At 45.5% G+C, this 13945-nt stretch overlaps 1 protein-coding gene across 1 annotated transcript in view; it reads left to right on the plus strand.

The window, feature by feature from the left end:
• shtn2 (shootin 2) overlaps positions 1–13945 on the plus strand; it is a 30795-nt gene that overhangs the window by 8623 nt on the left and 8227 nt on the right. The window contains exons 9-10 of the mRNA XM_056300219.1: positions 3725–3871; positions 4834–4978. Of these exons, the coding sequence (XP_056156194.1) occupies positions 3725–3871; positions 4834–4978 (292 nt within the window). The remainder of the gene's footprint in view (positions 1–3724; positions 3872–4833; positions 4979–13945) is intronic.

A 13945-nucleotide genomic window follows, 5' to 3' on the forward strand; every position in this document is an offset into this window, starting at 1 on the left:
GCGCACGCATACGCACACACACACACACACACGCATGCAGGCACACACACACACACACACAGGTGGAGAAGGTCTCCACTCAGGTTTTCCCAGCTGCTCCTGTAATGAAGGCTGTTCTTTCAAAACTCTGTGTGGCTCAAAATACCCCCTCTGCATTCAAACTCTCCCCACCACACACACACACACACACACACACACACACACACACACACACACACACACACACACACACACACACACACACGCACACTTTCCCATAATTAGTGGTCATCATAGCCGCTGCAGAAGAATGGCAGTCTTTAAGCACAACCTGTCTTTGCCCGACACGTTCTGTTTGCCACTAGCATGTAGCAATTGTCGCCTTTGTGCGCGCCGCCCCCACTTACCGGACAGGCACTCAATGGCCTGCCTCGCGGGGGTCCTTACCTGTGAAAAGGAACCCCCCAAATGTTCACACAATTCAGCCCCTTTGCTCTCAATTCACAGCAGAAGACCCCCCCCCCTCCCGTCCCCTCCCGGCTGCGATGAATGACTGGTGTGTGTACTACTATTTGTCTGTTTTCATGTGTGTTTGGAAAACACCCTCCATTCACACCTCCTCTTTGTGATGTGCGGTGGTGTAATGATAAAGAGCAGCAAATTGGGGGGGGGGGTTGCTTCTCCTTTGTGTGTTTGTATGTGTGTTTGTGTGTGCGCACATGTGATTGTGCTTTTGTGTGTCTGAAAGAAGAAATTGCTCCGTGCTAATTGCGGTGTGAAAATTGCCCTCCGCTAAAGGGCTGGGTGCCGGTTTAGGAGTGGTTTGATTTTGTCGCAACTGGTGTGATTCCCTCCGTGGAGTCTTTTGTACGAGCCAGCGGGCGCTTCCTGTACGGACACGGACCTCACGCGGACGCCGTCCCCTCCCCGCCGCCGTGCGCTCTGACTCGGACATCTCTGGCTATGACATCATGGCTAAAAAAAGGCCGCGGATGGAAACCGCCAACTCTCATTTCCTCCATGCTGTCTGGCTGCTGACCTGACGTCACATTCCTCCAGAGCTAGCTTGTTCCGGCAAACCTTCCCCAATCCAGACCGTCTGTTCATATTCTCCAGGGATTGATAATACCGCAGCGAATTCAGGGGGCAGCCGGGAACCGCCGCAGCCGGGACGCGAACCCAGGTCCCCCGCACCACGGGCGGGGGGACCTACGTTAACCAGTCGACTAAAGGGTCCGACCCGTTAGCCAAGCGCTAGGGGGTCTAGTCACTCGTCGTTGTTACACCTAAATATTCAATTCGGCAGTTTGCAGCTGAGTGTGAAATGGCCGGGATGAGAGTCAGCACCTCCAAGTCTGAGGCCGTGGTTCTCTACCGGAAAGTGGTGGATTGCTCCCTCTGGTTTGGGGATGAGTTGCTGCCTTATGTGAAGGGAGTTCAGTATCTCGAGGTCTTGTTCACGAGTGAGGGTAGGATGGAGCGGGAGATTGACAGGCGGATTGGTGCAGCATCTGCAGTAATGCGGACGTTGTGCCGGACCGTTGTGGTGAAGAGGGAGCTGAGCCGGGAGGCAAAGCTCTCAATTTACCAGTCAGTCTTCGTTCCAGCCCTCACCTATGGTCATGAGCTTTGGGTAGTGACCGAAAGGGTGAGATCGTGGATACAAGCGGCTGAAATGAGTTTCCTCCATAGGGTGTCTGGGCTCAGCCTTAGAGATAGGGTGAGGAGCTCGGACATCCGGAGGGAGCTCGGAGTAGAGCCGCTGCTCCTTCGCGTTGAAAGGAGCCAGTTGAGGTGGTTCAGACATCTGATTACGATGCCTCCTCGGCGCCTTCCTTTGGAGGTTTACCGGGCAAGTCCAACTGGGAGGAGACCCCGGGGTAGACCCAGAACTCGCTGGAGGGACTACATGTCCAGTCTGGCCTGGGAAAGCCTTGGGGATCCCCCAGAAGGAGCTGGAGGGACTACGTGTCCAGTCTGGCCTGGGAAAGCCTTGGGGATCCCCCAGAAGGAGCTGGAGGGACTACGTGTCCAGTCTGGCCTGGGAAAGCCTTGGGGATCCCCCAGAAGGAGCTGCAGGGCGTTGCTGGGGAGAGGGACGTCTGGAGCGCCCTACTTAGCTTGCTGCCACCGCGACCCGACCTCTGAGAAGTGGACGATGATGGGATGAGATTATTCAATTCTGATTAGATTGGCTGGTTGGTAGGTCGATTGATTAGCTGATTGATCGATTGGTGGATTGATATGTTCAGTTCCCAGGGTGTGCCACATGGAAGGAGAGTTCTTTTTTTCACCTTCCAGCATTTTTCGCTTCAGTGGCATGGCTTGACATTTCGACACTGAGGGGTTTATATGTCTTCGCCAGGCGATGGGAAAGCATTTGCAGCATTTGTCCTTTTAGCCGCCCCGCGAATGTCTCGTTAGCATTGCTGCCATTCTTCAGGTAAAGCTGTCGGCTGCTCCAGTCACGACAGAATGTGCTAGATCACAGCCGCCGGCCGCGGATCAATACAGCACCAGGCGCGGCCTTTGTGCTGCGAGCTGCACACAGCGCAAACCTTCCGCCCACGCCCCGGCGAGTCGCCAGCGAGGAAACACCCCGACCTTAAGAAGAAGAAGTTCACTTTCCTTCTCATCACGGTGCTTTCTTCTTTTCTTTTCTTTTCTTTCATAATAGAAATGATATTCGGTGTTCATTGTGAATCAAAAGGCCTCACCGTGTCAGGGCTCCACACATATTTGGTGCAGCCGGTGTGTTAACCAGCGGAATCACGTCAGCATCCTTTCACACGGAAACTAACGAAGTAACGCTGAAGTCGTTACACTACTGTGGGACAATTTTCCCTGTAACGGGGATTTTTTTGAGTATAATAAAATCATTGTACTATTTATTTTAGTTGATTTAGAAAAAACTATTCTATTTTGCCCCCCCCCCCTCCTCCTTTTTTTTACCCCACTCTCCGAGGCGTCCCGGTCGCTGCTCCACCCCCTTGGCCGATCCGGGGAGGGCTGCGGACTACCACGCGCCTCCTCCGATACATGTGGAGTCGCCAGCCGCTTCTTTTCACCTGACAGTGAGGAGTTTCACCAGGGGGGACATACAGCGCATGGGAGGATCACGCTATTCCCCCCCCCCCTGAACAGGCGCCCAGAGGAGGCGCTAGAGCAGTGACCAGGACACATACCCACATCCGGCTTCCCAGCCGCAGACACGGCCAGTTGCGCCTGTAGGGACGCCCGACCAAGCTGGAGGTAACGCGGGGATTCGAACCGGCGATCCCCGTGTTGGTAGAATAGACCGCCATGCTACCCGGATGCCCCAGTTGTATTTTAATAACAGTCACAGGGTAAAAAAGCGACTCGAAAGCTGCTGACGTCTGAGTGGAGAAGTAGGTTGACCGAGTCTTCAGTTCATCCACTCACTGACTGAATATGAAGAAGTCTCGAGTGTTTCGGGGCATTTTTGCAGATTCACATTGGCAAAGCAAACATGTGTTGTTCATGTGATGTGTTTATTCCCAGTGATATGGGCCATATGTCAGCTGAAGAGTGTTTCCATGTTTGAAGACTAATTTCATCTTCTTCATTTACTTGTGCTGAAGTGAGTTATGGCTGCGGCGCTGTTATTTAAGCAGGGATATTCAGGACTCTTTCCACTTCTGCTCATGGAACTGGAAAAGAAATACTAGACAAGCTGTGGAAATGTGGGTGTGCGTGATGTTTCAGAGGTGGTGTGTCGTCTCAGGTGCTGGTGCAGCAGAAGGAGGCTCACAGACAGAGTTTGGTCCTGATGCAGAACACTGAGACCGGCCTGCAGCTGCAGCACGCCCTGCAACAGGTGACCAGCATCAACATGGCCCTGCGAGACATACAGCTCCACTACCACAACCAGGTGTGTGTGTGTGTGTGTGTGTGTGTCTGTCAGGGAAACAAGGACACCAACAAGTGTTGGTGTTGTCCCCACCACATCGTAATTAATGTTGCTCCACAACCATCGCTGCAGCGGACCAATCACGTGGTGGCGATGTTGTGCCTTTACGACTCAGGGGAAGAGACCGGAGAAATACCAGAGCTAGCTTAACATAGTCTCAACCTCAGCCTGACCCTCACCATAACCTTACCTTACCCTAACCTTAACCTAACCGATAGCTAACCCACACCCCCCCCCACACACACACACATACAAACACACCCCTTTTCTCCCCAATTGTACTTGGCCAATTACTTCACTCTTCCGAGCCGTCCCAGTCTCTGCTCCGCCCCCTTTGCTGATCCGAGGAGGGCTGCAGACTACCACATCCCTCCTCCCATACATGTGGAGTCGCCGGCAGCTCCTTTTCACCTGACAGTGAGGAGTTTTGCCAGGGGGGGGGGGGGGTGTAGCGCGTGGGAGGATCACGGGGATTCGAACCGGCGATCCCCGTGTTGGTAGGCAATGGAAAAGATCGCTACGCTACCTGGACGTCTAATCCCACAACCGTCTTTTGTCCCCGATTCACAAAGGCACGACATCACAACAACGTGATCGGTCAGTTCCAATGACGGTATTTCGAATTAAAGTCTATTTCCATCAGATCCGTTTCAATGAGTGAAGCTGTGACGGTAGACTGACATGTCCTACATCATACAGCCATACGTCAACGCCCACCAGGAGGATGGAGGGAGTCTGTCAAGATCTGATTCATATCAGACGTGCACACATTTAATGACTAAATAGCTGCATTTCGATGCGAGGGGGAGAGAGAGAGAGAGAGACGGCGGAACATCAAGGTTTTGGAGGACAACACGGCCTCTACTTTTAGATTCATTCCCCATCTCCTCCTCCACCCTCCCTCCCTCCCTCCATCCGTCCAGGTGAAGCAGGGTCAGAGCGTCATGGAGGAGAGTCGCCTGGTCTCAGAGTTGAGAGAGCAGCTGGAGTCGAGTGTGGAGGAGAGGAAGGCTTTGGAGACTCAGCTGTCTGAGGCCAACCTCAGCGTCCATCAGCTCCAGAGAGAAGGTAAGATGCTAGCTGTGCTAACTGACCTGTTATACAGTCAACACAAAGCTAACCTGCAGCTTTACCAGACAATCACAAAGCGGTTTCTCATTTGTTCATACCACGTGTGCATATTCTGCTTTGTGTAACGTTATGAAAGTATGGCGCCTGGGCGGCGTGGCTTTCTATTCGCTTGCCTACCAACACGGGGATCGCCGGTTCAAATCCCCGTGTTACCTACGGCTTGGTCGGGCATCCCTGCAGACACAATTGACCCTTCGCTAAGCCCCCCACCCCCTAGAACAGCCACTGTCCAATCCTACGTTAGTAACCGTTACTAAGCAGGGGAGGCCTGGCAAGCTATCGAGGAAATGCCGAAGCGGTGCGCTTACGGTACCTGCAAATCAGACAGCAGATATCCTAAAAGTTTGGAGGGTGGGGTCGTATTTTGGGGCTTTTCCTAAGCCTAAAACACAAGAGGAAAAATGTCGAATGTGGATCAAACAGTGTGGAAGACCTCACTCACAGCTGAATCCATCGAGGATAAACAAAAACACATTTGTTTGCTCCAAGGTAAGCTTGCTAACGTTAGCTAGCCTAGCTAGCTAGGTTAGCTATCTAGTACTAATAATGCTCGTTACATTTTAGTCCGGTTCCACCAAACCTTATACCTAACTTTGTATGTTATGAGTTATGTTATCATCTCAGTGCCCCAAACTATTCCATCATCTCAATCAGCAACATCTTTTCAAATGTAGAGAAGTTGCAAGCTAACGTTACATCTGACAACCCCAGTCTCTTATACAGACGCCGATAGTGCTGCTAGCTAGCTAGTTCAGAGAAAGGGGAAGTATCATAGCAAATTTAGCACATAAAAGAAACTAGCTGGTAACGTTGGTTGCGAAGGTATGCATGCTCTTAACTATCAACTGTTATCTTTTAGCATTTTGTGAATGGACAGCCTACAGCTGAATATCCGAATCCCATAGCTGCTATCCCTGCGAATGTCCAAAGGAAGGAACATTATGGAGGTTGCCGAAAGCCTCCAACAAAAAGGTGACGAGCAATCAAAGTAACATTAACAATTTTATTGAGTTTGAAAGGACATGACATTTCTTTCTACCACGCAGTTTACACTTTTAATTTCATAGATTGATCAAGGAATATGTACATGAATGCATTTGGATTGCTAGGCTACACTGAATGAATGCATTTAATTTTGTATCAAAACCCACCCCAGGATTCCCGCTTTCTGTCTGTTTAAAATGATAAATACAGCATTTATTAATTAATTTGTGTTTTTGTTTCTAACTAAATGATTGTCAAACTGAACTTTTTTACAGAACCAGAAGTGAGGAACAGGATGCTCCACAAGCCTGCAGCTCAAACCCTACCGAGGACACTGCTTCTCCAAACCCTGCCGAAGACACTGCTTCCCAAGCCTGTGACAGTGATACGGGTAAGTGTTCAAGTGCATCTATGTAGTTATGTGTCTATTCATTTCTGTTCTACTGATGGCATCTGCTGAGAAAGTAGTCAAAGAAAAACAAATCTAATTTGTTTTTCATGTTACCCCACTTTACTGCATCAAAATATATACGCTCTAGGTGATAATCTTCAGTGCACATTACAAAGAAGTCACACCATGGCATGCCTGTAAGTCCAAGCTGCCCCGTTATTTGGTAGTGATAGGAGTGGCTCTCCTTTAGCTTGTAGCTACCATCTGCCTGCCTCACGAGATAGGTACAGTCTTTGAAACTGTCTATTGATGGGCACTTGATCTCCAAAAGTCCATAGCTTGTACTATCCCCCCTCTCTATCACCTTCCTGTCTGGTGAAGTGCCAAGGTGTGGAGCATGAGGATTAACCACAAAGCCACATGGGAACACTAGATTGCCTGTGACCTCAGAGTACTGCATTGCAGCTATAGGTTCTAGATCCACCCCTCTTTTCATTGCCTTGGTCTGTCTTGGGGCCTTGGTTTTGATACTAGCGGCAAGGATATCATGGTTGGCTGTCCTTATGCATTTTCTATGAAAGGAGCTTGATGTGAGTTGGGGAGACCTTTCAAGATGCCAAATGTTACTTATGTCCTGTTATATGGTCTCACATTCTACAGCTACAGATTCTGCCAAAGTGACTGTCATTTTACTGTAGCTACACATTTCATTTCGATTGAGCACCGTACAGACATGTGTTGGTTGTGGCGGCAATGGGAAATCTGGGAAATCGCCAGGCTGGTTTGTAGGTGGTGTTGGTCTTGCTGGCCTGACAAGAAGAAGCTGTAAAAGGGAAGAAATGTGTACAAATTATTAACTAATGTTTTATCATTTTGTCATTTACAGACACATCATGACCCAGACAACCATGGAGAGGCATTGGAGATTCTAAAGGAGACACTAGCAGAACAGAAGCAGGAGATGTTGAACCTGAAGATGGAACTTCAAGCCAAAGACAGCCAAATCCAGTTGCCTGGGAAGGAACTTCATGCATACACTACAAATGCATTAACCCCAGAGTGTCTAAACAACAGTCGTGCACCTGAGTACTTCCACTACTGCACTGGATTCACCTATGATCGGTTCAACAGCTTATGTGAATTTTTCAAAGTACCCAATGATCCCATCACTCCACAAACAAACATTCCTCTCTCTTACAAAATGCAAGACATCGAGATCCAAAAACTTCCCGTGCGTAGTCAGTTTTTACTCACACTAATGAAACTAAGACAACATTTTGACCACAAAGATTTAGCATTTAGATTTCAGATTCGTGTACAGAGTGTCAGCACACTGATAAACTCCTGGGTAGACTACATGTATGACAGACTTGGCTAACCGTCCATTTGGCCGCATAGAGATGTGATTTCACAGAACATGTCTGTTAACTTTAAAGAGGAATTCCCAAATACATTTGCAATTCTGGACTGCACAGAACTGAAGACACAGAAGCCCAGCTCATTACTGTTGCAGTCAAACCTATTCAACCTACAAGTCCTCCAACACACTGAAGTCACTAGTTGCTTGTGACCCACGAGGTGCAGTTATGTATGTGTCTGCTCTATTCACTGGATCTATTTCAGACAAAGAGATCTTTAATCAGTGTAATATCATAGAGCTACTGCAGGGTTGTATTCAGTGTGGCTACCTTAAAGTTGGAGATGGATTAATGACCGACAAAGGTTTTCTGATTGAAAAAGAAGTGGAAGAGATTGGTCTCAGACTGAACATTCCACCTTTTGCTATATCTAACCGTCAGATGCCACATGCAGATGTTGAGATGACCAAAAAAATGGCCAAACACAGAGTTCATGTGGAAACGGCAATTGCCAAAATTAAAAAGTTTAAGATTGTTTCTGGTAGAATACCAATGTCCCGACTTTCAGACATAAATCAGATATGGTACGTGGTTAGCATGCTGTCCAACTTCCAACCACACATCATCAGAGACCAGTGATCAGGAGGCGCCCTGGTGGCTAAGGGTCCCCTCCTCTCGTACCTTTCTGTCTACAAGGTATTACTGTCCTATAATACAGGTACATGTCCATTACATCCTTTTTCATGTTTCTTTAGTCATATTAGTCCTGTATGACACTAACCTACTTGAAATTACTTGTACACTATTGTCTATGTAACAAGTAACTTTTGGATACAAAATAAATACTTATGTTGACTCAGTCAAATCCTTTTTCATTTACTTGTTGGCTCAAACCACTTCCAAGGGGGTACTTGTTTTCCCCTATAGTTATATCGATAGGTGGTCTGTTAGCCAAGTAGCTGATGGGTGCTCCCGTCTGCCGTCTCAGTAGTGCCAAGTCCTCGTCCGTTACTGAGGGGGTCCTTGGAAAATAATATTAAAACATTATTAATATCAATATGGACTACTGCTGAATATGTAGAGTATGTAATTTTGGGGGGAATATGACAGGTCATTCCATGTAGTCAGTGACAATCCAGTTAACTTACCTGCTCCCGGTGTAGTGACAGTCAACTGGTCTCCGCTTTCGATCTTGTCTAGCCTTTGTGACCACCACCGATGATACGGGCACAGCCTTTATTTTACCACCTCTTGGTTTGTGCCATTGTTGTGGCAAACTTGTGCAGGACTTAGCTGACTCTTCTGTTCTTGCCTTTATAAGATCCAGTGTATGGATCAAGCCTACGATGTGTGAGCAATATCCTGGTGCACTTTAAACAAACGGGAAAGTGCATGTGAGCTCCCCTGATCCAGCTGGCTAGCCTGGCTAGCTAAAACATAGCCTAATGTTAGCTAGATCTGAAAGCTAGCTAGTAGGCTATATGGACTCATAACTAAATGTCAGCTTAAAATACAACTTAAAATACAACTATCTATATTGTCTTACCCTGCTGTACACAAACATTGTTGTTCATTTATTTCCTTGTCCTTAACGTGAACAGTTAAGACGTGGGGTGCCTGGGTCTTATACTGGGACCTGTAGGCTTTAGCCTCGATTTTAATTTCCCCTTCATTCACACGCTGACAAATTATATCATGGATGTAGCTTTCAAATGCATATTGCAAGCCTTTCTGTCTACTTCTCTCTGATATCTCCTTGCTTTTCCAGAAATTGGATGTCAATTCACCTGGAATATCTGTCACTGACATGACAGTAAACGCCATGTTTAAATTTCGCGGACGGACGATAGCTTGCCAGGCGTAGCAACAGTAACCAAGGGGGGGCGGGACATCGCGAAGGGTGAATTGGCCGTGTCTGCGGGTGGGAAGCCGAATGTGGGTATGTGTCCTGGTCGCTACACTAGCGCCTCCTCTGGTCGGTCGGGACGCCTGTTCGGGGGGGAGGGGGAACTGGGGGGAATAGCGTGATCCTCCCATGCGCTACGTCCCCCTGGTGAAACTCCTCACTGTCGGGTGAAAAGAAGCGGCTGGCGACTCCACATGTATCGGAGGAGGCATGTGGTAGTCCGCAGCCCTCCCCGGATCAGCAGAGGGGGTGGAGCAGCGACCGGGGCAGCTCGGAAGAGTGGGGTAATTGGCCAAGTACAACTGGGGAGAAAAGGAGGGGGGGGGTAAAAAAAGTATGCAAAAGTATACACATACTACTACTTAGACTTAATTATTAAGTATGTTACTTATGGTCACTTAATGATCAAATCCATCCCATAATTTGTTGTACTGTTGCTGTTTCCATGGAAACACCGACCATATGACAGACAACGAAGCGAGAGTAGGCAAATTCACAAATTTTTTTCTATTTTTTTTTACCAGTTTCATGATTAAATGTGTTTCTTAGCATAGTGTATGACACTTGGTGGTGTGATATGTGTGTGTGTGTGTGTGTGTGTGTGTGTAGCGCCTCCAGTGCAAACTAGGGGTAGCAGTAAAGGCACTAACATCTAACTAGGTTTGGTGAGGGGTTTGCCTTGACTAACTCACGAGAGGAGTTGGTCTGTAGTTGAACAGTTGACAATTTTATTGGCTCACAACAGCAAAATATACACAACGCTGTATTTTACATAAAAGAATTGAAATAAAACAAAATAGAGCTCTTTAAAGTGAATAAAATAATGAACCAAAGAAAACCTCGTTCAAATCACAACCCTCAATTGAGTGTCAGCAGTTTGAGACGAAAGAAAAGTTCAGTTGCTTGTCCTTGAGTGTATGTGAGATCCAAGAGCTCAGTTCCTGATCCGTGAGTGTATTGAATATACAATGACTAATTCTACCCTGGTAGAGGAAACAGGCTAGTGTGTATGAGTTCTTATCTGGTGTCTGGATGAGTGATTCAGGCTCGTCAGACGTTTCCTGGGACAGCTCCTACGGTAGGCCACCGCTTCTATGATCGTCCACAGTCTCACTGGGCTGGGCTCGCCATCACAATCTCCCAAATTCTATCTGGTAGTTAAAAATAACCAATCTACACAAATAGTGCAGAATAGTAAGTATTTCATTCTATATCTGTTTCTAACATGAGATCTCATTAACTTCTTTTCATTCAGAACACCTTACAACATGCTTTCCATTAACATGTATATGAATTGCAATATCATTACTTAATCACAACACACATATATATATATAAATATATATATATATATAATTCTGTTACACAAAATCAGTGCAATCACGGTGTAGCCTCAATACAAACCATTTAAGTGCGCTAACCACTTAAACCACATGGCTTTAACGTGAACAGGATTAGTGCCACGCATCTTAAATGCTACACAATTCCCCAATGCTTCACTGACTAAGCTAGCGCTTAGCACTAGCTAACTATCGGCGTGAGCTATCTTCTAGAACAGTGGTTCTCAACCTTTTTGGGGTCCTGGACCCCCTGCGTATTTTTGATCTACCCTGAGGACCCCTCCACCTGATCTTGGGGGAGGGGGGTTGCAATTTGATAGAAACAGTAGAAACTGCATTTTAAATTGCATTATAGCATTTATTCACTCTTTGGGGCAAAAATAAGAGCTTTCAGTTGTAACTTAGATATAGTTAACAAAACAGAGTTCTTATGCAGTAACTTTCAGATATATGTAACAAAAAAGAATATGTATTCAGTAACTTTCAGATATATGTAACAAAACAGAATATGTATTCAGTAACTTTCAGATATACGTAACAAAACAGAATATGTATTCTGTAACTTTCAGATATATGTAACAAAACAGAATATGTATTCAGTAACTTTCAGATATACGTAACAAAACAGAATATGTATTCTGTAACTTTCAGATATATGTAACAAAACAGAATATGTATTCAGTAACTTTCAGATATATGTAACAAAAAAGAATATGTATTCAGTAACTTTCAGATATATGTAACAAAACAGAATATGTATTCTGTAACTTTCAGATATATGTAACAAAACAGAATATGTATTCAGTAACTTTCAGATATATGTAACAACACAGAATATGTATTCAGTAACTTTCAGATATATGTAACTAAACAGAATATGTATTCAGTAACTTTCAGATATATGTAACAACAGAATTGTTATGCAGTAACTTTTAACAATGCAAACGGGAGCGAGATCTCTTATTAAACTACAATAAATTACACGTGTGAAACAGATGTAATTAGAGAAAAAAGTCCTGTGACCCTTTATAGTTTAGGTAGATAAAGGTCTCAGTCACATTGGAGTAAACTAATCCTATTTCTATAAATGTCATAGGATCTTTTTTTTAAAGATATTTTATTTTCACGAACCCCTTGCAATTACACCACGGACCACTAGGGGTCCGCGGACCCCCCTGTTGAGAAACACTGGTCTAGAACATTCAACATGACACAATGATACAATACGTACCAAAGTACGGGCTATTCGAACATTAGACATTCTTATAACTCCGACTGGTTTTATGAGGAGTAACTTAACAGCTAGTATATGACCCAGCGTTATCTTCTCCCTCAGTGGTTAGCAACAAGCTAGCATAAAAACCTGCTTTACTCACCGGACTTCCAAACACTTAAAACCCGACAGACCTTCGTCTCGTAAGCTCACAGATGAGATTGTGATTATACATAACACGTTTCACAATCAAAACGTGTCAATACTCTAACTTTCTGAGGCTATGTATAATAAAATCCAGTCGTCGGTTCAAGAGCACAACTTCCGGGATGATCACAAAAAGAACAGAGAGAGAAAAAAAAAGACGACTGTGTCTAGCAGTCTCTACCCTAGCGAGTGGCATAGTGCGCCCCTTGAGGATCGGCATGTCACTACACCTCTAAATCAATGACTTGTGGAGTTAGAAAACAACGAGACAGGAGACGTGAGAGTAGACGTAGTCGAGGTAGTTTACTAGCTCCAACTTAGCATGTCATACATTCGACAACGACACTGAACTGTGAACCGGAAGCGGAAGTGCATTATCTGACCCCTCGCCTCTTCCCTTAAAGGTACACCGTCCTCTTAGGTGAATGTCTCTCGTTATATAGATGTGGGTCACCACAGACTATTAGTAGCCCTATGTGTCATATGGGTTACATATATATATATATACTAGAAGAACCCCGCTACAATGTAGCGGTTTGGTTATGCACCCGTCTAAATCTCCCTCCTCTTCATCCTGCCAGCTAACCGCCTTCCCCCCTGCCCCTAAACCCCCCCCACTCCAACTCCCTCCCCCCAAATGCTCAGAATCATCTGAAATGCCGAGAAAAGTGGTTTTTAGCCATTTTTTAGAAAATGCATATTTTGCATAATTATGCATAATTATTATAATTATTCAAATTTTCTGCTATTTTTCTGGTCCTCTCTGGAACAATACCTACCACCTCAAAAAAAAGTAGGATCATAAGTGCATTTGTGCAAAAATGCATATATATTTTGCATAAAGTCAAAACATTTTTAAGTCCCAGAAAATTTTTTTTATATGGGTGAAAAAATCAAAGATGCTCAGAATCACCTGAAATGCCGAGAAAAGTGGTTTTTAGCCATTTTTTAAAAAAATGCATATTTTGCACAATTATGCATAATTTTAATTAATGTTCTGCTATTTTTTATAGGTGCCCCTGATCATCCCCAATAACCTCCAAAAAGAATCCAGGCCCCAAGTGCTTTAGTCTGGCCGTTTATAGACTCTCACACAGACACACACCACACACCAGACACACATTGTGACAATACAGGAGTATAGATCTCCACACAGATTTGTCATGAAAGCAAAGCGAAGTGCTTCTGGTGTTGATATGTGTGTGTAATACTGCATTCTGTGTACTGAATGGTAAATAGTATGCAGTATACACCACGGTCTTTGAGTATGTGGACTTTACTCACCATTCATACGCGTCATAAGTGAAGGTGGACAGTCAGACAGAGAAGAGACCTACATTTAGTACATTCACCTTTATAGAGGAAAACCTGTGGAGACCTCAGACTCGTGTGCAAGGGGTATCTGATCACGTGATTGTTTCATAAAAGCGATGCAGAAAATCTGCATAATTAGCATCTAATTACAAACAATCCAGTTTAAACAGCCAAATACAGAGACGGAAACC

Source organism: Lampris incognitus, chromosome 20 (assembly GCF_029633865.1).
Source record: "Lampris incognitus isolate fLamInc1 chromosome 20, fLamInc1.hap2, whole genome shotgun sequence".
Taxonomy (NCBI): domain Eukaryota; kingdom Metazoa; phylum Chordata; class Actinopteri; order Lampriformes; family Lampridae; genus Lampris; species Lampris incognitus.